This window comes from Gordionus sp. m RMFG-2023, chromosome 1, assembly GCF_954871325.1.
Source record: "Gordionus sp. m RMFG-2023 chromosome 1, tfGorSpeb1-WG-v2, whole genome shotgun sequence".
Taxonomy (NCBI): domain Eukaryota; kingdom Metazoa; phylum Nematomorpha; class Gordioida; order Chordodea; family Parachordodidae; genus Gordionus; species Gordionus sp. m RMFG-2023.
Window position 1 is genome coordinate 92,135,123 of NC_088775.1, and position 25,378 is coordinate 92,160,500.

Here is a 25,378-nt window from a genome sequence, read left to right on the forward strand (position 1 = left end):
AAGTAATAAAATTTAAAAAAAGCGATTATATAAATATGATGTCCAGGGGCAATAAATAAGGAAGCACCCCATATGGATATGGTTACTAGAACACTGTATTTTAAAAAAAACATATTTTTAAAATTTTATATATTAACAATTATAAAAAAAATACCACTCATTTTAATCATATCCCATTTCCCGTTTCCGAGGAAGTACGGCCTGTCACTGTTATGGGATCTATTTTATTATTTGATTAATGGGCTATCATAGCTTTTCCACAATTGTGGGGTAAAAAGAAGGAAGGTGAGTGGTCCACGGTAATGTAAAAAGGAAATATATTTCTCAAATTTCATTCTTTTTTAGTACTGTGCTAACCACCAAAAATGGTCATAAACACATCTTAATATCTGCAAAAGACAAATATAAGCATTTGAGATATTATTAATTTAAAAGTCCTCTGCATATGAATATATTTTTGACTTAAGTTTACTTAAACTCAAAGGATAGTATGTATTTCGCGAGTTCCTGGATTGGGGCAAGCTAAATTGAATCGTTCTCGTTGTTTAATATCTTCTAAATTGTATTATCCGTTGGTTATCATGCCATCATCAAATTTTAACATTGTTAAAATTTGATGATGGCATGTTTTGTTTTGCGAACTGATATATAAATCAGCTGGCATTAAAATGTCTCCAGAACTGGTGCACCGAAGGCTTGACCATTGTGCTAATCCATTTAATATTCCACCAAGGCTGTCATGTGGACCTTTTCCATGGGATGTAGCTGAACCAATGCCATTCAGCTGCTACAGCAAAATATGACCACAGATTTATAAAATAAAATTGTTTTTATATTGTGCAGATGATCCATCTGAGCAGTGAAATATTTTACTTGGCTTTTTGCTGAATTGATTGGTCAAAAAAATAAAGATAGTGGATAAACAACAATGAAAGGATATATCTACAAATTATGGCCTTAGGAATACCTAATAATCATCACAAAATGGAATACGATAAAAATAAGAGATATGTTTTTTTATAATAGTTAATATCCTAATAATAGTAATATCTGTTATTGGTTGCCTGCTCATTGCTCCAGGACATCATATTGGTTATACTCAATTGATTTTTTAATTTTAATCCCAATACAATTCATATTTTTATTAATAATATAATATTGGCTATCAATATTTTTTATTAAATAGTTTAATATAAAGGTAATAAACCTTTTTAGAGAATATCAACACCCAAAAATAAATCCCTTCCTAACAATGTTAATTTATTAATTTCACCGGAAATAAGAAAATACTTGGAATTTTTTAATTATTTCAACATTTTCCAATGTAAAATTTTAAGGGCTATAAAACAATATATAAATTATAATATCTTAAGCATTTTTTTTTAAAAAAAAACAAGATTTAATGAAATCATGCAATGAGCAATTTGTGACTTTGAAGGCATATATCTTTGTAGAGATCTGCAAAAGTAGGCCTGGCCTGGCTAATATTTTCAAAAAAAAATTTCTACAGGTCAGGATTTGGAAATTTTTCTAAATATATCTAAATTATTCAATTATGTACTGAATTGTTTATGTAAAATAAAAATATTTGATTTTATATATAGAAACTAGATGCCATAAAACATGTCTTTTATTTTGAGTAATTAAAAAATTAATTTCTATATTTAAATAAAATTTGGGCTGGGTCAGGCTGGTAAATGTTTTAAAAAGAATTTCGGGTTTGGGATGGGTCAGCATAACTTTTTAAAAAAAATTTGGGGTTGCGACCAGGCTGGCAAAACTTTTTTAAAAAAAATTTCGGGCTGGACTGGGATTAAAAAATAAAGCCCAATACAGACCACCATATCTTTGGATCTGGCTTAGCTAGCACTCTAAAATTTTGAATTTACTTAAATATATAAAATAGATAACTATTTCGTGCATTGAACTCATTTTTTTGGTCGATATGACTTGGAATGACCTTTATATAGTATTGTGCCTAACAAAATACAATATAAATATTTTTATTAAATAAGAAATTTTTAAATATTTTCTTAAATTATTCAGGATTAATTTATTAGCTATTTATGCATTTAAATCCCCAATATGTTAGAGTAATAAATCTGTCTTAATTCTAATTGACCTAATTACTTTCACATAAAGGATTTAAAATTGTATTATAAAATATTTAAGTATTCTACAACAAAACTGCAATAAAACACATGTGGCCATTAAGCAAAGGATAACATTAGCATTACATTTTAATACCAAGGACATTTAGAATTACTATTGTATTTTATTAACAAAAAAATGACATTTTAATACAAATGATGTTAATTATAATTTGATTAATGATAAAATTACATTTTAATTAAAGATATATTTTTAATTCAAATATAAAGCACATTTATTTTATATAATCTTAATAAAATCTTTTTTATACAAAAATTTTAAAATGTGTACTTTTTATCGCGACCAAACTCATGAGTGTCCAGGCAGAGCTGTATGGATGACTACAAAGGCTTTAAATATGGATATAGAGTCTGTAAGCATTAATTTAGAGAAAGGGGAACATAAAACACCAGAATATTTGAAGGTAAATATTATAATATTTTAAATTTTTATTACAATTAAGATGAATCCATTTCATACTGTTCCTATGTATAATGATAATGGATTTGTTCTTTTGGAAAGGTTTTAGGCATTTTTTTTTATAGTATATATATTTTTTTACTAGTCGTGCAATTATGAAATATCTTGCCGATAAATCTGGTGAAACCTCCTTATATCCTAAAGATGCAAAAAAACGAGCTTTAATTGATAGCAGATTAGATTTTGATCTAGGAAAATTTTGGCCAGCTTTGAAAGAATATGCGGTTTTACCTTTTTTATATAATAATTTCCATATTTTTTTATAGTACCCTCAAGTCTTGCAGAATAAGCTCCCGAATCCTGAAAGAGAAAATGATATGATTGATGCTTTGGATAATTTAGAATTACTATTGAATCAGAGCAAATATATTGCAGGTTTTACTAGTAATTACACAGAAATATAAAAATAGTTTATAGGAAATCAAATGACACTAGCTGACATTTCGTTGTTTTGTAATGTTTCATTTTTGTGGATGTCAAAATATGATTTTGGAAAATACCCAAAAATTCGTGCTTGGTTTGAAGGAATGATAAAATTGCCTTATTATAAAGAAACTAATCAAGATTTTAATAATTGGATACATACTAAAACTCCCATTAAAGGACAATAAAAATTGTGAATTAATAAACAACTTTATTGATTATATTTATTTAACAAAATGCTTTATTTTTCTAAAAAAAATTTTAAAAATTAATCTTTTACTTGCTAATCCCAATGAAAAAATTAATTTGTATTCATTAATAATTAAATATGTGTAAATTTTTAGATGACATTTTAATACTTTTTTAAAAGAATTTTGATCTAATAAATTGATATCTAATCATTTTAATTTTCAATTAAGTGGTTTACATTTTAAGAAGCTGTTTATGTGTATATTATGTATATATATATATCAATAAAATAGCTTAAAATTTATTTTTAATAGGTTTAATTTGCGAAAAAACATTCTTTGCTTATTAAAGATAGTTGCAATTCAAATCTAGAAATCAATGATAAATATGGTTTAGGTTATTGAGCTAGTTTCAATGATATCTATATTCAATTAATTTTTATTTAATAATAATAATTAAAAGAAATAGACTGTAATTTGTATTAGAGGTTGTTAGAGAAGCCTGAAACAAAAAGATGAGGACACACAAATCCTGCAAAATATTTTTATTGACCAAGCTTAGCGTCAACATGAAGATTAAGGATGGGGAGGGGGTAGTTCGTAGCATCAATATTTAAATATATTGGTGTAGGATCAAAAATAATTTGGGTGATCCTCAGCAATGATTTTACCTACACCAACGAATTTCAATGAAAATTTATAGGTCATTCCACGGCACCTCTTGATGTTCATTTTTTTTAAAAAATACATTACATTATTTTATTTTTATATAGCTTATATCATTTATCGTAAATTATGATAGTTTTTTTTAATCGAAGTAAACGAATATATTACAAAAAATAACAATTTATTATGGGATCATCAATTTAATTTTTAATGAAATAGTAGTGTTGTAAGCGCTACTTCAAAAAATTAACATGTTATTCATAGCTAGTTAGTCTGAAAAAAGTAACGTTACCATTATTCTTTATCTTGTGATAAAAAACGCGCGTTTCTTCCTAATCAAAAATGTAACGGGTTACTCGTTTTTTTTACCAAATTTAACATTATATATAAAAAAAAATCTTCCTATAAATAAATATTGCAAAAAATAATATATTATAAGATAGGATCTATATTTTTTCTTTTTAATGTAATGCAATTTATAAATAAAATAAAATAAAATATAAGATATTTTTGTAATAATTTTTAATTTATTTTTTTTAAAAAATTGATTCTTCCAATTTTAATCAGGTAAACAAGAGTGCTCAGTGCTCAACACAGCATTCGGTGTGTTAAAACACACTTTCAACTGGCTTAGAGGATGGGAGGGTTTTATTGTATTTATCAAGTAAAAATTTTATTTAGAGAAATTTGTAAAATTAAATAACAATCTTTATATTGAAAATCAAAAGAATCTTCACCTATTCATTTTTTTTAATATCTTTATCAGAACAATCTGAATGTGTGTTGTTTTTTTAAAGGAATCAACTATGCTTTATCTTTATCAAGATTATTTCTTAAAAAGGAAATAAGTTTAAGCATCCTTTCTTCGTTGATATTTAATTTTAATTGTAATCTGATTTAAATAGTAGGTGAATTATTGCTGATATTATATATATTTATACAGTTGTGTTCGCATCTATTGAAATAAAAAATTATAAAAATATAAATTGCATTTCAACTTTATACCTTTAATCTTTGGATTATAAGGTGCTTACAAAATAATTTATTTAAAGAAATTTAATTTTTAATCATAATAGTTATAGTGGGAGTGTGTATTTGAATTTATCACAAAATTCGTCAAATAAGTGGCCATTTTCCTTAATAAGGCCATCAATTTATTTCACTGAGTTAAAAGTTCCATCTTGTAATAACCAGTTTAATGAGACATATTCTTATTTATTTTTCTTAAAAATGAATGCACAGTTTGGAGGATGCCCATGTTTATTTCACAATTGAGGTTAAAATATTTGAGTTGGCACAAAATGAATGCTTATAAAGTATATTTATACCCTTAATTTTCCGTAATAGTGTAATTAAATTAAATGTTTATTGAATATTTAAATTAAAAAGATATCAGCCCTCAAAAATGATAATTCAATTTCAATTTATTAATTAATAATATAATCAATAGTTATTTAATAATTAAAATTTTTTATTGTCTTTTAATGGGAGTTTTAGTATGTATCCAATCATTAAAATCTTGATTTGTTACGTTATAATAAGGAAATTTTATCATTACCAAGCACTGCAAAATCATATTTTAGCATCCACAAAAATGAAACCTTACAAAATAACGAAATATCAGCTAGTGTCAGATGATCTATTTTTATATTTCGGGTGTAATTACTAGTAAAAACCTGCAATATATTTTCTCTGATTCAATAATAATTCTAAATTGTCTAAAGCATCAATCATATCATTTTCTCTTTCAGGAATCGGGGGCTTATTCTGCAAGACTTATTGTTACTATAAAAAAGAATATGGAAATTATTTAATAAAAAAGGCAAAACCGCATATTCTTTCGATGATCTCCAAAATTTTCCTAGATCAAAATCTAATCTGCTATCAATCAAAGCTCTTTTGGATATAAGGAGGTTTCACCAGATTTATTGGCAAAATATTTCATAATTGCACGACTAGTAAAAATATATATACAAAAAAAATTGCCTAAAACCTTTCCCAAAGAACAAATCCATTATCATTATACATAGGTACAGTATGAAATGGATTCATCTTAATTGTAATAAAAATATATTAACTAATATTTACCATCTCGGGTGTTTTATGTTCTCCTTTTTATAAATTTACACTAACAGACTCAATATCCATATTTATAGCCTTTGTAGTCATCGATAAAGCTCTGCCTGTACACTCATGGGGTTTGTACTGATAAAAATTACACATTTTAAAATTTTTATAAAAGAAGATTTTCTTGCAAATATACAAAAAATAATGTGCCTTATGATTGGAATTATAAATGTATCTTTAATTAAGATGTAATTTTATCTAATCAACATATAATTGTTAACATTCTTGTTGTTATGTCATTTTATTGTTAATAAAATACAAGAGTTAATTGTAAATGTCCTTGCTATCAAAATGTAATGTTTATTGTTAATAAAAATATTATAGTAATGTTTAAAACATTTTTCGTTTAATGGCCACATGTGTTTTATTACAATTTTTGTTGTAGAATACTCAAATATTTTACATCACAATTTTAAATCCATTATGTGAAAGTAATTGGGCCAATTAGAATTAGGAGAGATATATAACATTTCGAGGATTAAAAGCATAATTAGCTAACCTCAATAATTTTAAGAAATTAATTAAAAAATTTCATAATCTCTAAATAAATTTATCCTGTATTTTGTTAGGCAAATTTTTTCTATATAAATTGCACACAAACAGTGTGAACTGTCAATGTTATGACCTTTTGGGCAAATATTTTATAGCAGCCTCATTTTTATTTGGTCTTTGCTCTCATATCACCATTTGTGGGTAAGACCCTTTTAATTGCCCAAACCTATTGTTGGATGATAATCGACTTAGCCTATTAGGATAAAAATATTTGACAGAATCATTTTGGACATGGTCAAAGTTAGGTGATTTAAACAATTTAATAAGCGGCCCGGTTAAGATTTTAGCCGAAATAGTATATAAGCCCGGAAGGAAAATCTCGAGACCTAAATTATATTATTTCGGCTAAAATCTTAATAGGGTTTTTAGCAAACACTTAAAACTCGAGAAAGGAGATAAGATTTACTTTTTGTATAATCTATTTTTTATAAGACAATTAATTGTTTCAGCTTAATATTACGTTAGCGATGAAACATGGTGCATTAGGGAAATTTTAATTATTTTATTTTCTAAAAAAAAAAGTAACAAAATATCCATGGTTACACGTTTGATTGGGCATTTTTTTGTGAAATCACGGAACAAACCGAGACCGATTTAAGGACAACTTATTAAACCCGGGGTAATATACCTGGGGCAGGTTCGGACCCCTCTTAGGGAAAATCGGTTTCGATTAAGTTCCGTTATCGAAATTTCCATTAAAATGAAATTTAAAAATTCTTGAACCCGGGTTCGGCTTCACCCCCCCCCCCGCACAAAAATATCTTTGTAACAATTTGAATACTTCACAAAAAATTAAAAATTCATAAATAATATTTTAAAAAAAATAATGAAAACAAAAGTCAAGCTCAATTATTCAAATAAACAACGAAAAGTTTAAATGTAAAACAGCCGTGGGAGCGCGTGTTCCTTCGATTTCGAAAAACAAGATATATATAAGATCCTTGGGTCAGCACAAATTAAAGGACCAAATAAAGTCCTAGTGATAGGGCTGGTGCAGCCATTCATAGATGCCATCAAGTTGTATATATATATATATATGTATTCGTGGAGGATGCCTTTGATCATTATATAGTGGTCGATATATGAAAGGAAAAAATCTAAGACAACTTAAGCCAGAGATCGGCTATGGATAATGGTGCGTGATTCGATACATGGGTGATTGATGATTAAGAATGAAAAGGATATCAACTAGTGTTATTAAACGGCTCAATTTGAGCCGATTTTTTAAAACCGGCTAACTCAATATTTTAGCCAGAAAAATATTACGCAACCCCTGAAGATTTTGCTAATAGGGTGGAACGTATAGGATTGAACATCTATTGGCGAAATCTCGACGCTTAGGACAATTATTTTCCTGGCTATAATGCTGAGCCGTTTTACTATGAAAGAAAAGAAAATATTTTGTATCATGGGATGATGCCAAGAGAGGTTGGAAGTATATGACGTTTGGTGTATTTTTGCCAATATTTGTTTATATCTTCTTCTTTTTGGCGAATTTGTCGAGTCAAAAGAAAGAAATAAGTAGAATATTGGGTAATCTGATAATTCTCACTTTTTAAAACCAAGATCAACACTTTATATTTCTTACCTTATTAACGATCAACTCTTACAACGCAATTTTCTTATTTTAAAATATTTTATTTCAACTCTTTTTCTTTTAATTTACTTCCACACTTTGTATTTTCGATAATAATTTTCTTATTTTAAAAAAAACTTACGTCAACTCCTTTTCTTTTAATTTTCTACAACTCTTTGTCTTTTCAATAATAATTGTTATTTTTTTTTACAACCCCTTTTTTTTTTATACTTTATTAATTTTATTTTCCAAAAATTTAATCCAAAAAAATATAATGAATGAAAAAAAATATTTTTCTTTTTTCAACAACTTTTTAAAAAAAAATAATAATAATAATAATATTATAAAAATCGATTAAAATATTACGTACAATTACCATAATAATAATAATAATATTATAAAAATCGATTAAAATATTAAGTACAATTATCTTTAGGTAACTTTTTACTTTTTTTTGGTTATTTTATGTTAATTTTTATTTATTTTACATTATTATAATATTATTTATTTTTTATTTAAAATTATAGTCTTAAATTGTAGAAATAAAAATTTTTTTTAATTAAATGCATAATTCGATTTTTTGCATAAAAAAAACTCTACCAGTACAACGCCATTTTTTAAAATCACACAATTTAACAACACAAACTCTGAAACGAAAATTATTAAATTTTTAAGTAGTGTTGTTAAACGGCTCATTTTGAGCCCATTTTTAAAAACGGCTATGACTTATTATTGGGAAGAATATTATGCGAGCCTTAAGAATTTGCTCACTTTCATCTGTTCTCTTTCTGGCATCGATAACATTTTAGTAACTATATCTATTTTTCCTTTATTCCAAAATTCGTGTATTCTTTTTGGTCTTTGAATTCTCGACGAAGATTGGAAGTTTTCATTTAAATTGGAAAAATTAATATTACTATTGGATAATAAAGATTCTATATTAAACATTTTTTTTTATTATTTAAGAAAAATTTAAAAAAATTAATAAATATTTTTTTACTTATATAAGAAAAATTTAAAAAAATAAATTAATATTTTTTTTACTTATTTAAGAAAAATATAAAAAATTTAAAAGTCTAACACATTTTTTTATTTTTAATTAAATTTCCAACACAACGATTAATCTTGTTAATTAATTACTTGTCCATATTTAATTTCAATATGTATCAAATTAAAATAAAACTTTATTATATTTATCCCGTTTTATTGTTAGTTGATTTTTAACACTCGTTTCACTGTAATAGTGATTAAGAGATCATAATTTCAAAAAAAATGACATTAAAAATAAATTCTAAATGATATCAAGACCATTTTCTATCTAAGTATATAATAATATAAAATTTATTGATTTTTTGGGACATCCATCTGGATTGATACATCCAGTGGGAGACCAAGTTATTTTGGCCTCGATAGCGGTACACCGGTGAACGATACATATGGAATCGATCAGAAATACAAATATAAATAAGATAAAAAATAGATAGCACGAGTAATAAAGTGGAGATAGATAGTGAAGGAGCTAACCGCCAGAAAAGGTGAAAGCTAAAAAGAAAAAAAAACTTAAAACATTAACTGGCTACTCAGTTATATTGCATAAAATAATTACTATTCGTTTTATATTGGAACTTGAAGATTTTGAAACTGATATAATACTTTTTGGGTACATTTTACATTTGGTAAGCTTGAATTAGTTCCTTCAATATAGGATGTTACTGTAAAATATTTATCATATTTGGGATAATGTTAAATCTTCTTATTTTGAATTATCAGAATCAGATGATGAAATAATAATTTCCATGCTTATGATGCTACTAATCTAATCTATTAAATTAAAATATAATAATATTCAAATTGATAAACTATAATAATGGCGTGTTTAAAAAATAAAATTGAAATGTGAAAATGGAAAACAGCTGATTAAAAAAAATCTGATTAATATTAAATTTTTCAAATAAATAAAAATAAAAGGTGTTTTTTTTAAATTGAACGAAAGTTAAATTCGAACGCATTCGCCAAAAAAAAGGAACGCGTTCGAGTACTATAAAAAAAACTCTACCAGTACAACGCCATTTTTTAAAATCGCACAATTTAACAACAAAAACTCTAAAACTAAAATTATTAAATTTTCAGCTAGTGTTGTTAAACGGCCCATTTTTAAAAAACGGCTATGACTTTATTGGGAAGAATATTATGCGAGCCTCAAGAATTTGCTCATATGTGGCACGAAGGAATCGAAACATCTGTTAACGAAATCTCGAAGCTCCGACAAATATTTTTCTGGCGAAAATATTGAGTTAGCCGTATATATTTAAATAGGATTCAAATCGAACTTTTTAACAACATTATTTTCAACTCCAAATTTTATTGCCCACAAAATATATACCTACAAAAAAAATATATATATATATATATATAATAAAATGTCACTAAAATTATAAAAATCTCGTCTCTTTTATACTTTTTGGGGATAAAGATAATCAATCAGGCTATTATTTATAAATATTAAAAAAAATAATACCCCTTCACTCGAAAGGCAGATTACCCAGACACCATGCTATCAATTCAATTATCAACAGAATCTTGAAATCCTCAAATATTCCTTCCACTCTGGAACCATCAGGCCTCATCCCCGACAATCAAACCAGACCAGATGGTATGACGCTAGTTCCTTGGAACCAAGGTCTACCTCTCGCCTGGGATTATACTTGTGTGGATTTATTTGCCAGATCTTTTTCTTCCAACTCTATCACAAAAGCTGAAAACATAAAAACCAACAAATATAGGAACCTTAATAATGTTTTGCTTGTTCCAGAAGTCTCAAATACCTGTGGATCATTTGGACCTCAAGCCCTAAAATTATTCAAAATAGGGCAAAGGTTATGCTTAATCACAGGTGATCCAAAAGAAGGCTGCTACCTTCGATAGAGAATATCAACTGAAATTTGCCATTCTAACTGCATATCCATACATGGGTCTATAAGCCCCGTTGATCATACCTAATTAAATGTTTAGTTATTATTTTATTTAATATAGTTTTTATATAGTTTACATGTTATTTTAAATATTGTTTTACAAAAATAAAAAATTTTAAATAATAATATGACAAAATGCCGTTCATCTTTTTTTAAAAAAAAAAGAACTCCATTTATAACATTTATATAAAAATTTAGGTTAGGAATATCTTATGGAATGCTGAATCAGCTCAGTATTAATATAACCAAAAAAATCGGCTAAGGCTTAGTCAAAATAAATCAGCTAAGCTAAGTTGATTACCCAACTATAAGCTTGGGCAATTAAAAAAATCTCTGGTTGAAAGCTATGTAAAAGTGAGCCAAAGGCCCACAAATGGTGATATGAGAGCAATGATCCATGAAAATGAGCTTGCTCTAAAATATTTGCCCAAAAGGCCATAACATTGACAGATCATCCTTGTTTGAGTGCAATTTATATTTAAAAAAATTTGTAACAAAATACAGAATAAATATATTTAGAGAATATGAAATTTTTAATTAATTTCTTAAATTATTTAGGATTTATTTGTTAGCTAATTATGCATTTAAATCCCCAAAATGTTAGGGTTATAGATCAGTCTTAATTCTAATTGGCCTAATTACTTTAACATATTCTAAATTGTATTATAAAATATTTGAGTATTCTACAACAAAATTGTAATAAAACACATGTGACCATTAAATAAAGGATGTTTAACATTACTAACATATTTTTAATAACAATAAAATTACATTTTAATACCAAGGACATTTAGAATTACTATTGTATTTTATTAACAAAAAAATGACATTTTAATACAAATGATGTTAATTATATTTTGATTAATGATAAAATTACATTTTAATTAAAGATATATTTTTAATTCAAATATAAAGCACATTTATTTTATATAATCTTAATAAAATCTTTTTTATACAAAAATTTTAAAATGTGTAGTTTTTATCGTCACCAAACCCATGAGTGTCCAGGCAGAGCTGTATGGATGACTACAAAGGCTTTAAATATGGATATAGAGTCTGTAAGCATTAATTTAGATAAAGGAGAACACAAAACACCTGAATATTTGAAGGTAAATATTATTTATTAATTAAAATTTTTATTAAAATTAAGATGAATCCATTTCATACTGTGCCTATGTATAATGATAATGGATTTGTTCTTTTGGAAAGGTTTTAGGCATTTTTTTTTATAGTATATATATTTTTTTACTAGTCGTGCAATTATGAAATATCTTGCCGATAAATCTGGTGAAACCTCCTTATATCCTAAAGATGCAAAAAAACGAGCTTTAATTGATAGCAGATTAGATTTTGATCTAGGAAAATTTTGGCCAGCTTTGAAAGAATATGCGGTTTAATCTATATATATAATAATTTCCATATTTTTTTTAGTACCCTCAAGTCTTGCAGAATAAACCCCCGAATCCTGACAGAGAAACTGATATGATTGATGCTTTGGATAATTTAGAATTACTATTGAATCAGAGCAAATATATTGCAGGTTTTATTAGTAATTACAGCCGAAATATAAAAATAGATTATAGGAGATCAAATGACACTAGCTGACATTTCATTGTTTTGTAATGTTTCATTTTTATGGATGTCAAAATATGATTTTTCAAAATACCCAAAAATTCGTGCGTGGTTTGAAGGAATGATAAAATTGCCTTATTATAAAGAAACGAATCAAGATTTTAATGATTGGATACATACTAAAACTCCCATTAAAGGACATTGATAATTTTGAATTAATAATATAACTTTATTGATTAAATTTATTTAACAAAGTGTTATTTTTCTTGAATAATTTTTTTAAAATTTGTCTTTTAAGATGATATTTTAAAACTTCATTAGAAATTTTGATCAAATAAATTTATATCTGATAATTTAATTGTAATTTTTAATTAATTGGTTGACATTATATACAGAAATATTTTTCTTAATTTTAAGAAAAACCGTAATTTAGATTAAACAACAGTTCATATATATATATATATATCTAAAAAATAATTTGTTTCATTTTTAATAGGTTTAATTTGTGAAAAAAAATCTTTGCTTATTAAAGATACTTGCAAGTCAAATCTAGTAATCAATGATAAATATAGTTCAGGTTACTAGTTTAGGTGATAACTATATTCTATTAATTTTTATTTAGTATTAATATCTAAAAGAAATCCCCTGTAATTTATGTTAGTAATAGAGGTTGATAGAAAAGCTTGAAACAAAAGGATATATGCTACACAAATCCTACAAAATTATTTTTGGACTGAGTTCAGCGTCTACAGAGGATTAAGTGGGGGGAGGGGTATCATGAGTATCCAGTTTTAATATTTATGATGTAGGATAAATTTATTAGGGGATTATCAATTTAATTTTTAATAAAATTGTAGTGCTGCAAACGCTACATCAAAAAATTAACGCGTTACTTATTGCTAGTTCGTCTGAAAAAGGGAACTTACCATTATTCGTTATCTAGTGAAAAAAAACTTGCGATTGCCTATTCAAAAATGTAACGGGTTACACGTTATTTAAAAAATTGCAAAAAATAATATATTATAAGATAAAATCTTTTTATAAGAATTTTTTTTTAATATAATGCAATTTATAAACAAAATAAAATATAAAATATTATAAGATAAGATTCGATATTTTTGTATCAATTTATTTTTAATAACAATTGATTCTTATAATTTTAATCAGGTAAACAAGAATGCTTAGTGCTCAACAAAGTCTTCTCTGTTCTAACACTATCAACTAGTGCAGGGAATGGGAGGGTTGTATTTAACAAATACAAATTTTATTTGGGAGAATTTATAAAAATTAAGGAACAATCTTTATTTTGAAAATCAAAAAAATCTTCATTCAAATTTTTTGTATCTTTATCGGAATAATTTGTAGGTGTTTTGTTTTTTAAAGGAATCATCTGCTTTTTTCTTTATCAAGATTTTTTCTCAAACATGAAATAAGTTCAAGCTTCCTTTATTCGTCCACATCTAATTTTAACAGGACCAATCTGATTTTTATAATAGGTGATTTATTGCTGATAATATATATTCAAATTTACAAATGTGTTCGCATCAATTCAAATAAGATATTATCAAAATATAAATTGTATTTCAACTTTATACCTTTTATCTTTATCTTGCAGGATTGTATTAATAAGGGGCCTAAAAAATTAATTATTTAAAGAAATTTTATTTTTAAAATAATAGTTATGGTGGGAGTGGTAATAACCAGTTTAATCAGACATCTTACTATTTTTTTCTTAAAGATGCAAAGGTTGGAGAATTCCAATGTTTATTCCGCAATTGAGGTTAAAATATTTGAGTTGTGATGGAGGATTCTAATGTTCATTTTACAATTGAGGTTAAAATATTTGAGTTGTGACAAAATTTACATTTACAAAATATAAGGTTTGCACCCTTAGTTTTTCCTTAATAGTGTAAATAAATTATATGTTCAATCTCTGTTATTGAATATTTAAATTAAATGATCCAGCCCTCAGAATAAAAAAACCAATTTTATGTAGTTATGTGATCAACTAAAATTTTATTTTGTAAATAAAAATATTGTTAACAATTCAATGTTATTTATTCAACATCATATAATCAATAATTAATTTATAACAAATACCATTAATAATAAATGAATACAATAGAAATACTGTATCGATATTGGTTTTGTTAATACTATTCACTCATTGGCGTACGCACCGGGGGGGGGGGGACAGGGGGACAAATCTCCCCAAAGCCAAAAAATGCAGATACCGGATATATTTTTTAAAAATATTATTGTTTATATTAATTCATTGGCGTACGCAGCGGGGAGGGACAGGAAGACAAATCCCCCCCCCAAGCCAAAATATGCAGATGCCGGATATATTTTTCAAAAATATTTTTGTTTAGAGTGTTGTGCAGATTTAATTTAAAACATTTCCATATTTTTTAATTCGTTTGTAAATAAAATTTTAACTTGTAAAAATTGATAAGAATATATAAATTGTCCAACAGGGAGAAAGAAATTGCAACCTTGACCTACGAGATAGAGTCTCCGCCAACAAGCAGTAACAGCTTTTATGGAGTTAGAAGAGCCAATTATTTGCTATTACTGACATATCACAATGGCCTGAAAGAAATTTTTCCTTAGAAGCTAGAAAATTATTGGATTCAATGCTTATTCCAAATTTTTTTTCTCTTTAGAATGTACAACTATTTTATGTATTACTTTTCAAAAACATGATAACTTGATTAAGAAGATGAGAATAGCCGAGAGCATTTTATTAGAATTCAAGGAAATTAGGGCTAATGTTTATGAAGAATTTCATATTTTATATGTTATTGTTAAGTCAAAAGCAGAGCTATACTTGTTTAATATTTGTCTCACTCGACTTGCAGCAAGGCAAGCTCATAGTTAAAACATTAATATAGGATGAGTAGAAAAGTATATCTTAGATACAAATACATTTATAAACCAAATAATTAAATAGTATTTAATTCATTATGCAGCACTTACCAATCTGAAAATATTATTTCCATAAAAGCCTTCCCAACCTTTTTCGGATGGTGATAGAAAAAAAAATATTTGTTGGATTTTTTATCATGAAGATGTTAAAGTATCTTATGATGCCTTATTAGCTGAATAACTATGTTTATAAGATTAACTATGGTTGATACAGTCCCAAAAAATGCTATGGATGCTCTGCATTATTTCAAACACATTTTAGATTATATTCCCAATGTATTAAAAGGGTTTATATATATTAGCAACTCTTCCCAATAGTAAACTGATGAGAGAATATTCTCTTTTTTAAGAAGAATAACAGAGCCCTGCAGAGGTACCATTTGCAGGGCACGACCAGGATTTTTTTTAAAGATTTTTACGGCTAAGCTCAATTTTCAGGCCCGGCCCGGCCTTATTTAAAATAAAATTTTCAAGCCCGACCCGGATTTTTTAAAAATAAATTATATTTATTTTTGATTTTTATAGCTAATAACAACGATTTCAAATATAGGCTGTTTTAAAATATACAGTCCGGCCCGGATATTTTTTCAAAAATATTTTCAGGCCCGGCCTAGATTTTTTTTTAAAAAATTCAGGCTCAGCCCAGGTGTTTTTTAAAAAATTTTGGGCCCGGCCACTGGTCCGGCCCGGGGGCCGGGCCTGCGGGTCTCTGAAAAACATACCAAGTGGTACAAATTTTGAAAGTAGATTGAAAGGTTTGGATTTTTTGAATATTCATAGGCATTTGACAACAAGCAAGGATGAGATAATTGAAAAATTAACTCAATCCCAACGAAGATTGGATTTTACATTGTAAATATATAACATACAAAATACAATTATTCCCTAAGCTTTTTGTGAATTATTTTATATTTTCTAACATTTAAATTTTTTATACTTTATATATAAATTTTAAAGCTCAAAAAATTCAAATTTCTATTTTTGGTCATTTAAGTGATTCTTTACATATAATTTTTTTATAATTCACATTAATTTAAAATTGTGCATTAGAAATTGTTATTAGTCCTAATAAATTTATGCTTGATATTTTTAAAAAGCAATAATATTTCTTAAAATAATTTATTATCCCCCCCCCCCAGACCAAATTCCTGCGTACACGCCTGTATTCACTAATGGTTTATTACACTTGATACAACTATTTAGTAACTTTATTGTAAAAATAATATGTCATATTTCTTATCCTATCCATTCCTATTATACACTGGAAAGACATCCCACAATTAAGTAGGCACTCCACCACCCCATAGGGCGTAATATGTCATATATAAATGTACAATACCGACAATACGCGATCGATATAATAAATAATAATAATAATATCTTTTTTTGATTGAATTACAGATAATCTTCACATCAACTACAACAAATTTAATGCTATTAACCACTTTAAAGTATAACACTATAGATACAAATACATTTGTTAAAAAATTAGTTTCGCCACTAATTATTCTCAAAATAATTTATCCCGCTATAGCTGGATTTGCTAAGTGTGAAGTATTTCTCAATCAGGAAAGAAAGAAAGAAAGAAAGAATAGCTACCTTTAAAATGTAGAGTATCTATTAGTAGTTACTTTATAACTTATATATAATTTTTTCCCTTAAATAAGAGATAAGAATTAAAATATTGCAGACTCAATTATATATTTTTTTTTTATATTCGCCAATGAAATCTTTATTAAAATTTCAAATATAAAAATTCATATTATTTAAGATTTTTATAATAAAATATTAATTATATAATAATTCATATTAGTAAAGATTTTTATAATAAAATATTAATTATATAATTTTAAATTTATTAATATATTTTATATTAGTATTTTTAGATATCTCTCAAAGTTTTAATTTAACAAAGAATATTTTTTTTTGCCAAAAACATCCTTACTAGAATAAATACTCTCTAAAATAGAGAACTGGATGGGATAGTGCTATTGTTTTATGCAGAGTTGTTTTAGAAAAGGGTACACTTTAAATTGTGAGAACTGATATGGATGAAAAATTTGTTATATAATCAATATTAATTAATAAATAATCATTTTTGTTTGGTAAATTCCATTTAAAAATTTGAATTTGGATATGATAAATTATATTGCTGCTGAGCTAATTTAAGGTGTGTTTATATTTTTTATCCCTCACTTTCAACGAAGTTAATTTATCTTTTAAAATGTCAGGCAAGTACCATTATTTCGATCATTGTATATATTATGATATAAAGGTTAAATTAAAATAAAAAATAAAAAATTTTAGAACATAACAAATTAATCATACCTTTTTAAAATTCTACTTGAATTAGTTATTATTATCAATGATAATATCATTGATTTTTATAAAATTAGCGTCGTTACCGATCGCTACTTAAAAAATTTAACTACCTTTAAGCAGTACGTAGTGTTGTTAATTTGCTTGGTCGTAAAATTTACGACCAAATTTCGTGCTCAGGCCGACCCGGGGTTCAGACCCGGGGTCCAGACCCGGGGTTCAGACCCGGGGTTCAGACCCGGGGTCCAGACCGGGGTTCAGACCCGGGGTTCAGACCCGGGGTTCAGACCCGGGTCCAGACCGGGGTTCAGACCCGGGGTTCAGACCCGGGGTCCAGACCCGGGGTTCAGACCCGGGGTTCAGACCCGGGGTCCAGACCCGGGGTTCAGACCCGGGGTTCAGACCCGGGGTTCAGACCCGGGGTCCAGACCCGGGGTTCAGACCCGGGGTTCAGACCCGGGGTCCAGACCCGGGGTTCAGACCCGGGGTTCAGACCCGGGGTTCAGACCCGGGGTCCAGACCCGGGGTTCAGACCCGGGGTTCAGACCCGGGGTTCAGACCCGGGGTTCAGACCCGGGTCCAGACCCGGGGTTCAGACCCGGGGTCCAGACCCGGGGTTCAGACCCGGGGTTCAGACCCGGGGTTCAGACCCGGGGTCCAGACCCGGGGTTCAGACCCGGGGTTCAGACCCGGGGTCCAGACCCGGGGTTCAGACCCGGGGTCCAGACCCGGGGTTCAGACCCGGGGTCCAGACCCGGGGTTCAGACCCGGGGTTAAGACCAGGGGTTCAGACCAGGGGTCCAGACTTACACCTTGGGGTTGGGCTCGGATAAATGAAAAGTAAAAAAAAAATATTTCATTTTCTAATCTTAAATTAAATCTTATTCTTCTTATCTTATTCATTCTAAATTAATAAATAAAGCTTTTTTTATTATTATTTTCTTACCATTTTTTTTCTTTTGATAAAAAATTTATATGGTAAAATAAAAATATATGTAATAAATATTCAAAAAGAGTAGCCCATGCATGACGGAATAAAAATAAAAAAGTAAAATTTTATTTTAACACATATTGATATTGTAATTTAATGTGGAGAGGAGGACCAATATAAAAATTCAACGTCATTCATGCATGTATAAATAATAAAAAGAAATGTAAATTTATAATTTGTGATAAAATAATGGCCAATAAAAAGTTTTTCTTTATTATATTAAAGTTTATATTCCCAATAATATATATGTCATAATTTTTAAAGGGATGTCAACTATCCAGGATCACCACGGGTTTTAAAGGTATAACTAATAAATTTGGGTTTTAAGTAGGTGTATACCGATATCACTTTTTGGAGGCCTATCCGATCCGATATTAAATTGATATCGACCGATTACCGATCCGATATCATATCTAATTTTTATGTCATTTATTTAAATATATTATAATGATCAGTTATAGTTTTTATTCAATTCTATTGCAATTCTAAAAGTATATAAAATATTTTTATTGTTAAATAACTTTTATATAAATAAGTAACATTAATCTATATATAATAAATAATAAACATATATAATATGAAATTTGAATAAAATTTTAAACAATATTTAACATTAATAAATCGAAGATTTATTATTGGAAATACCAAAATTTACTTATTTATCAGAAATCAATTTACGTTTACGGCTATGTTAACTGTCAAGTTAATTAATATCACCAAATTCACTAAAAAAAGATTCTGAAGAGATTATCGCAAACTTTTATAAACAGAATGGTGCATAAAAATAACAATATGCAGAATGATTAATTAATTATTATTATTAAAAAAATATGGATTTCGATTTTATTTATTAAAATAAATGACTATTAAAAACTTAAGAAATTGTTGAGAAAATTTTTGTTATTTTTTAAAAACTTCCTGTAATTTAACTTAAATAATTATTTTTTAAATGGTTCTTCAAACCAAATAACAAAACAAGATCCATATAATTGAGGTAATTACTAGTTTTTTATTTAATATATTTCACACACAGCCTCTTTAACTCACATACGATATGATATATCAAAAAGGAAATTCGATCTATATCATAGTGTTGTTAATTTGCTTGGTCGTAAAATTTACGACCAAATTTTGTGCTCAGGCCGACCCGGGGTTCAGACCCGAGGTTCATATTATTTTTATATATTAAATTTTTTATTCCGGAATCTAGACACGGGGTTCAGAACAGATATATGTAAAGTAAGATAAAATAAATCTCATATCTAATCTTAAATTAAATTAATATTATTATACCTTCTAAATTAATAATTCAAAGCTTTATTTTATTCTCTTTTTTCTTTTTTGTTTGTAAAATTAATTATAATAAATAACACATTTATTTAAAAAGTTATTTAACTTTAATTAAATAAAATAAACTATATAAATTGATTTAATTTTTTTTATAAATTGCAAATGTTTTATTTTATTTATTTTTCATTTCTTAGTTATAAATATACTATCGTCAATAGTTTTTCTTTTTTATTAATTTTAATGTCAGCTTATTAAGCTTGGTTTTAAAAAAATATTTTATTTTGATTTCGCGGCTTTGTCCACGTGAAAGAAACATGCATATATTTATATATATATATATACTAAATGGGGGTGAAGTGCTAGTAGAAATAAATTTATTTTTAAAATTTGATTTAAATAAAAATATATACAATAGAATATAAAATACAATATTAATTATATTTATATAATTTTTTCATAAACACGAATCGAATGCATCTCATCTTGCTCGTGGATATAGACTCCAGCCTAAAAAATATTTAAAATATAAAATTATTATTAAATATATTTAGAAAAATATAATTATTTATTAAAAAATAAATTATTACTATGCCTAACAGATTATTGCCATATATCGTCATGAAGGCCCATTATATTTATATCCCAAGATGATAGCGATATGCATTGTTTTAGGGTGGAGGGAGCCATCCTGTTCCTCAATTTAGTAATAGTATTTCCAGCAAGAGAAAAAGTTCTTTCCGATGCCACGGAAGTTGTTTGTTGGCATAGAAAGTCTCGCGCCATCTTAGCTAAATGAGGAAATCGATTTTCATTTCCTCTCCACCAATCTAGCACGTTAGTTGTCTCGGGCGCTACCGGCTCAAGAAGATAGGTGTTTATTTGATTGTCACTATCGCCATTTGATGATACTTTTCTAAAGAGATAAATTTAAAATAAATAAAAATCATAAAATATATCACTTAAATTAATTCTATCAAAATGTATTATATTACAAATATACCTTCTTTTCAATCCCTGCAATAATGAAATAGTTTTAAGGTTGGAAGGATTGTTATTATTATTGAATGAGTACTCATCAAATGGCTCCGTCGTATATTTTGAATAAATACCTTTGAATATAGCCATATTTGTAATTGCTGCATCTTCCTTTAAATTAGTGATTAATGTATTTTTAATCCTAGGGTCCAGTATTGATGCAGCATAGTTGTTTGGTGTTAATATATGCTGGCTATATTCGTCGTATTTTTTTATCATAGATGTTGCTGCTTCTCGTATTGAAGCATCAGAATTACCTATTTCTTGATTTTTTAAATTCTCCAGAATATCGTTGAAAAACAATATCGCCATCCCTATTGTTGGAAGCTGCGAGCTTATTTCAACCGTTATTTGATAAAAAGGCTTTAGAAATTCTTCTAAATTTGAGAAGAATTCTATATTCTCAGGAGCCAAATCGGTTTCAATTAATCCAAGCTCACTGAGATGTTGTATTGCCTTGATATTCTATAAATAGATATAAAAAGAAATAATATTATAAATATACAAAAATATTTTTATTTTATACTTTATTAATGGCTGCTATCATAAGATATACGCTATTCCATCTTGTTTTCACTGGAAGAGGTATTTTTGTAGCCCCATTAAAGGATTGATATGTTTGCAATAACTTAGGCGACACATGTAACCTGGAAACGATAGCCATTATATTTTCCAATTTATCGTCCAAAAATATGAAGCCCTCATTAACGATTAGGTTAAGGATATGTGCCATACAACGATGACTATATAAAACAGTCTCATAATTTAAATGATAATACTTTTTAATTATTTCTACGGCTTTTACCACGTTAGCGCCATTATCATGCGTTATAGATATTATATTATTTTTAAATTCGAAATCATTCATGGAGGTTATCAAAAGCGATGATATATCATCCCCCGTGTGTGGGTGGGGGAACGATAATAAATCTAGGGCAATGTTTATAATATTCCAGTCATCGTTGATGTAGTGAAGTGTTAATGAACAGTAAGCTGAACCATTATGGGAAGTCCATATATCACTAGTTAAGGCAAATTTATTTTTAACATTATTAAATTTTTTTATTAATTGAATTTTGGCAATATTATAAATTTTGTCTAAATTTTTGGATACGGTCTGCCTACACCAAACTTTCAGATTACTATTTGCATAATAGATCATCTTTTTAAAAGATTCATTATCCACTAAACTTAGTGGACTATTTGTTTTTATCAAAAAGTTTAATATAAGTTTATTCATATTTAAATTCTCATGTATTAGAGGCTTTCTAATCCCGGGCATCGTATCTTTTGTTGTTATTTGTGATAACTCAGTGAATATAGTTGAGTGCGCGGACTTTAGATGTTTCTTAAGATTAGCTTGACAAAAAATAAAAATATTATTATGTAAATATTTTATTTAATATTTTTGAATTTATGTAGAATGTTTCTTTTATTATTCTGTGCAATTTCATACACAAAAATAAGATTTTTATGATAAATACAATAAAATTTAATTTCTGGCTAAATTATTTCTAATAAATGTTAACGATAATACCAAATTTGTTTGTTCGTAAAATATACGACCCAAATTTGTGCTAATACTTGCTATGAGCACGAACCCCGAGCACAGACCCGGGGTTTGTGCTCGGGGTTCAGACCCGAGGATTTTATAATTATTATATAGTCCTGCTCCTGCAAAAGCTAGTTAGCTTCGGGATAAAAAAATTTATCTCGGGTCGTTTAATTATAATTCCATATATTTTATAATTCCCCATTATTGGTCTTAATAAATTAGTCAGAGACCTGCTGGTCCGGCTCAGCCCGACCTGAGTACACTGGCCCCTATTTTAATTTTTTTAAATTAACCCAGGGCCTGAAAATTTATTTTAAAAATAATCCGACGCGGACCGTATATTTTAAAACCGTCTCGAACCATTAAGTATAGAGGTTCGGTTCGTTAAGGTTTTTAGTTTAAAATTTTATAAAGGTTTTGTTCCATTTCGGTTTTTTTAAAAAAAATTTTAATCGGTTCGGTTTATAATTTATAACGGTTCTTTTCGGTTTGTTCCGGTTCTTATAAATTTGATTTAAAAAAAATTTAATAATAAACCATATATATTAATATTAGAGAAAAATCTTTTTATAATTTCTTATTTAATTTAACCATGATAATCTAATAGATATTTTTATTAAACTTAGTAAATATAAATAGACAACTCAATTTATTTTATTTTATATATAAATAAGATAAACACAAACCAATGACACAAACATGCGCAAATACAATGAGGAATAAAATAACACATAAATATAATGAAATTTATATTATTTATTTTTAAAATGAGAATTAGAACGGATAACTAAAATATTTTCTAATATTTCAGGATTTAATTTAGTTCTCTGGGCAGAGAGTATAAACTTAAGGCTAGAAAATGCTCTTTCTACGGATACCTGGGTAGCTGGAACTGTTAGCACAGTTATAGCTAACAGTTCTGGCATACTATTCTTTACATTTTCCCAATGATTTGTATTTTTTCTAATCTCTCTATATTATCAAATGACCGAATTATATATTCTCTTTCTATACATTTATTATAATTTTCTCTGCCCTGCTGAGAACCGAAGCTAACTAGCTTTTGCAGGAGCAGGACTATATAATAATTAAAAAATCCTCGGGTCTGAACCCCGAGCACAAACCCCGCGTCTGTGCTCGGGGTTCGTGCTCAGAGCTGGTTTAGTCGATATTTTAGACCCAAACCCCGGGTCTGAGCACTACACAACCAACCAATTAACAACACTAGTTAGATACTCTAGAGATGGACTTAAACTTAAAAAAGTAACGAAAAAGTAATTGAAGTATATATATAAAAAAAATATTTCACTTATTTTTTTTAAAAATACGAGCTTAAATAATTAACTTGACAAAATGCTTTTTATTTAAAAAAAAAAATTCCCATTCAACATGTTTAGAGATTAAGAAATACAAATAGTGAATTTTTATTTTATTTAAACAATTACATTATTTTTCTTAACAACAATTAAATTATACATTTAATAATAAGAGATTATTAAAATATAAAATAAATTCTTTTATTAAAATTATTAATATTTTTAAAATTTTGAATTAAAAAGATGTGATTAAAATATATGTCAAAAATACTACAAATATGATATGCAAAATATTTTTTGATAAGAAAATGTAACAAAATGTTTTTTGAGAAAATAAAGGTAATCCAAAAATTAATAAAAAGTAATATACTTTGTGAAGTAGTATGGCTGTATATTGCAGTGCAATAGAGGCACCTCTTCCTCGACTTCTTGGGAGTCAGCGCGAAAGAATTTTTTATATCTACAGAATTGGATGATGTAGAATCCCCAGAAAATGAAACAACTAATTCTTGTCCAATAGACTGAGATAATGAAAAATCCTCGCTTGGAATGTTTACAGGTGAAATCGGTGTTGAGGTTGATTGTCCACCATTAAAATAATCAGAATCAGACCAATACTCATCTTCTAAAATGTTACACATTACTTTATTATAAAATATTTAGTTTTGTAAAAAACGATTAAAGCTTGAAAAATTTTAGAAGAAAACTTTAATATTTAAAATAAATTATTTTTTTAATTCTACTATTTTTATTCTTCTATATATAGTTTTTAAAAATAAAACTTCCGTTTGTTTTTTTGAAGTTAAAATTAATTATTTAAATAGAAAAATAATTTTATTATTCAATTTCAAATTTTTTTAATATTTTTGAAGTGGGGGTTATTAAGTTATGAATATGATGTTTAATGAAATATGTTGACGATTTTATCAAAAATAAAACCCCTTATATAAAAATTTTTATTGCAAAAATAAAATAAAATTTACTATTAAAAACTTGAAAGAAATTGTTGAGAAAATTTTTGTTATTTTTTAAAAACTTCCTGTAATTTAACTTAAATATTTATTTTTCAAATGGTTCTTCAAACCAAATAACAAAACTAGATCCATATAATTGAGGTAATTAATTACTACTTTTTTGATTTAATATATTTCACAGCCTCTTTAACTCACATACGGATACGATATGATATATCGAAAAGGAAATTCGATCTATATATAATACATATCTTTGAAGTTTG

General features: G+C 27.0%; 1 protein-coding gene and 1 long non-coding RNA gene across 6 annotated transcripts; one reads left to right on the forward strand and one right to left on the reverse strand.

Moving 5' to 3' along the window:
• The first annotated feature begins 2,384 nt into the window (after positions 1–2,384).
• LOC135922150 (glutathione S-transferase 2-like) lies at positions 2,385–12,946 on the forward strand. Of its 5 annotated transcripts, none has more exons than XM_065456573.1 (5): positions 2,385–2,575; positions 2,615–2,673; positions 2,717–2,852; positions 2,898–3,006; positions 3,049–3,453. In XM_065456573.1, the coding sequence occupies exons 1-5, from the start codon at positions 2,435–2,437 to the stop codon at positions 3,240–3,242; spliced, it is 639 nt and encodes a 212-aa protein (XP_065312645.1). In that variant the 5' UTR covers positions 2,385–2,434; the 3' UTR covers positions 3,243–3,453. The 5 variants fall into 5 exon arrangements, with proteins under 5 accessions (XP_065312645.1, XP_065312643.1, XP_065312642.1 ...); XM_065456571.1 differs by lacking the exon at positions 3,049–3,453 and adding an exon at positions 12,719–12,938 and having other exon boundaries at positions 2,386–2,575; positions 2,717–2,855; XM_065456570.1 differs by having other exon boundaries at positions 2,386–2,575; positions 2,717–2,855.
• A 7,656-nt stretch (positions 12,947–20,602) lies between these two features.
• LOC135922324 (uncharacterized) lies at positions 20,603–21,338 on the reverse strand. The gene is made up of 3 exons (XR_010570853.1): positions 21,236–21,338; positions 20,823–21,148; positions 20,603–20,742 (listed from the first exon to the last, which is right to left on the reverse strand). It is a non-coding gene; the product is annotated as an uncharacterized LOC135922324 (long non-coding RNA).
• Positions 21,339–25,378: the final 4,040 nt, after the last annotated feature.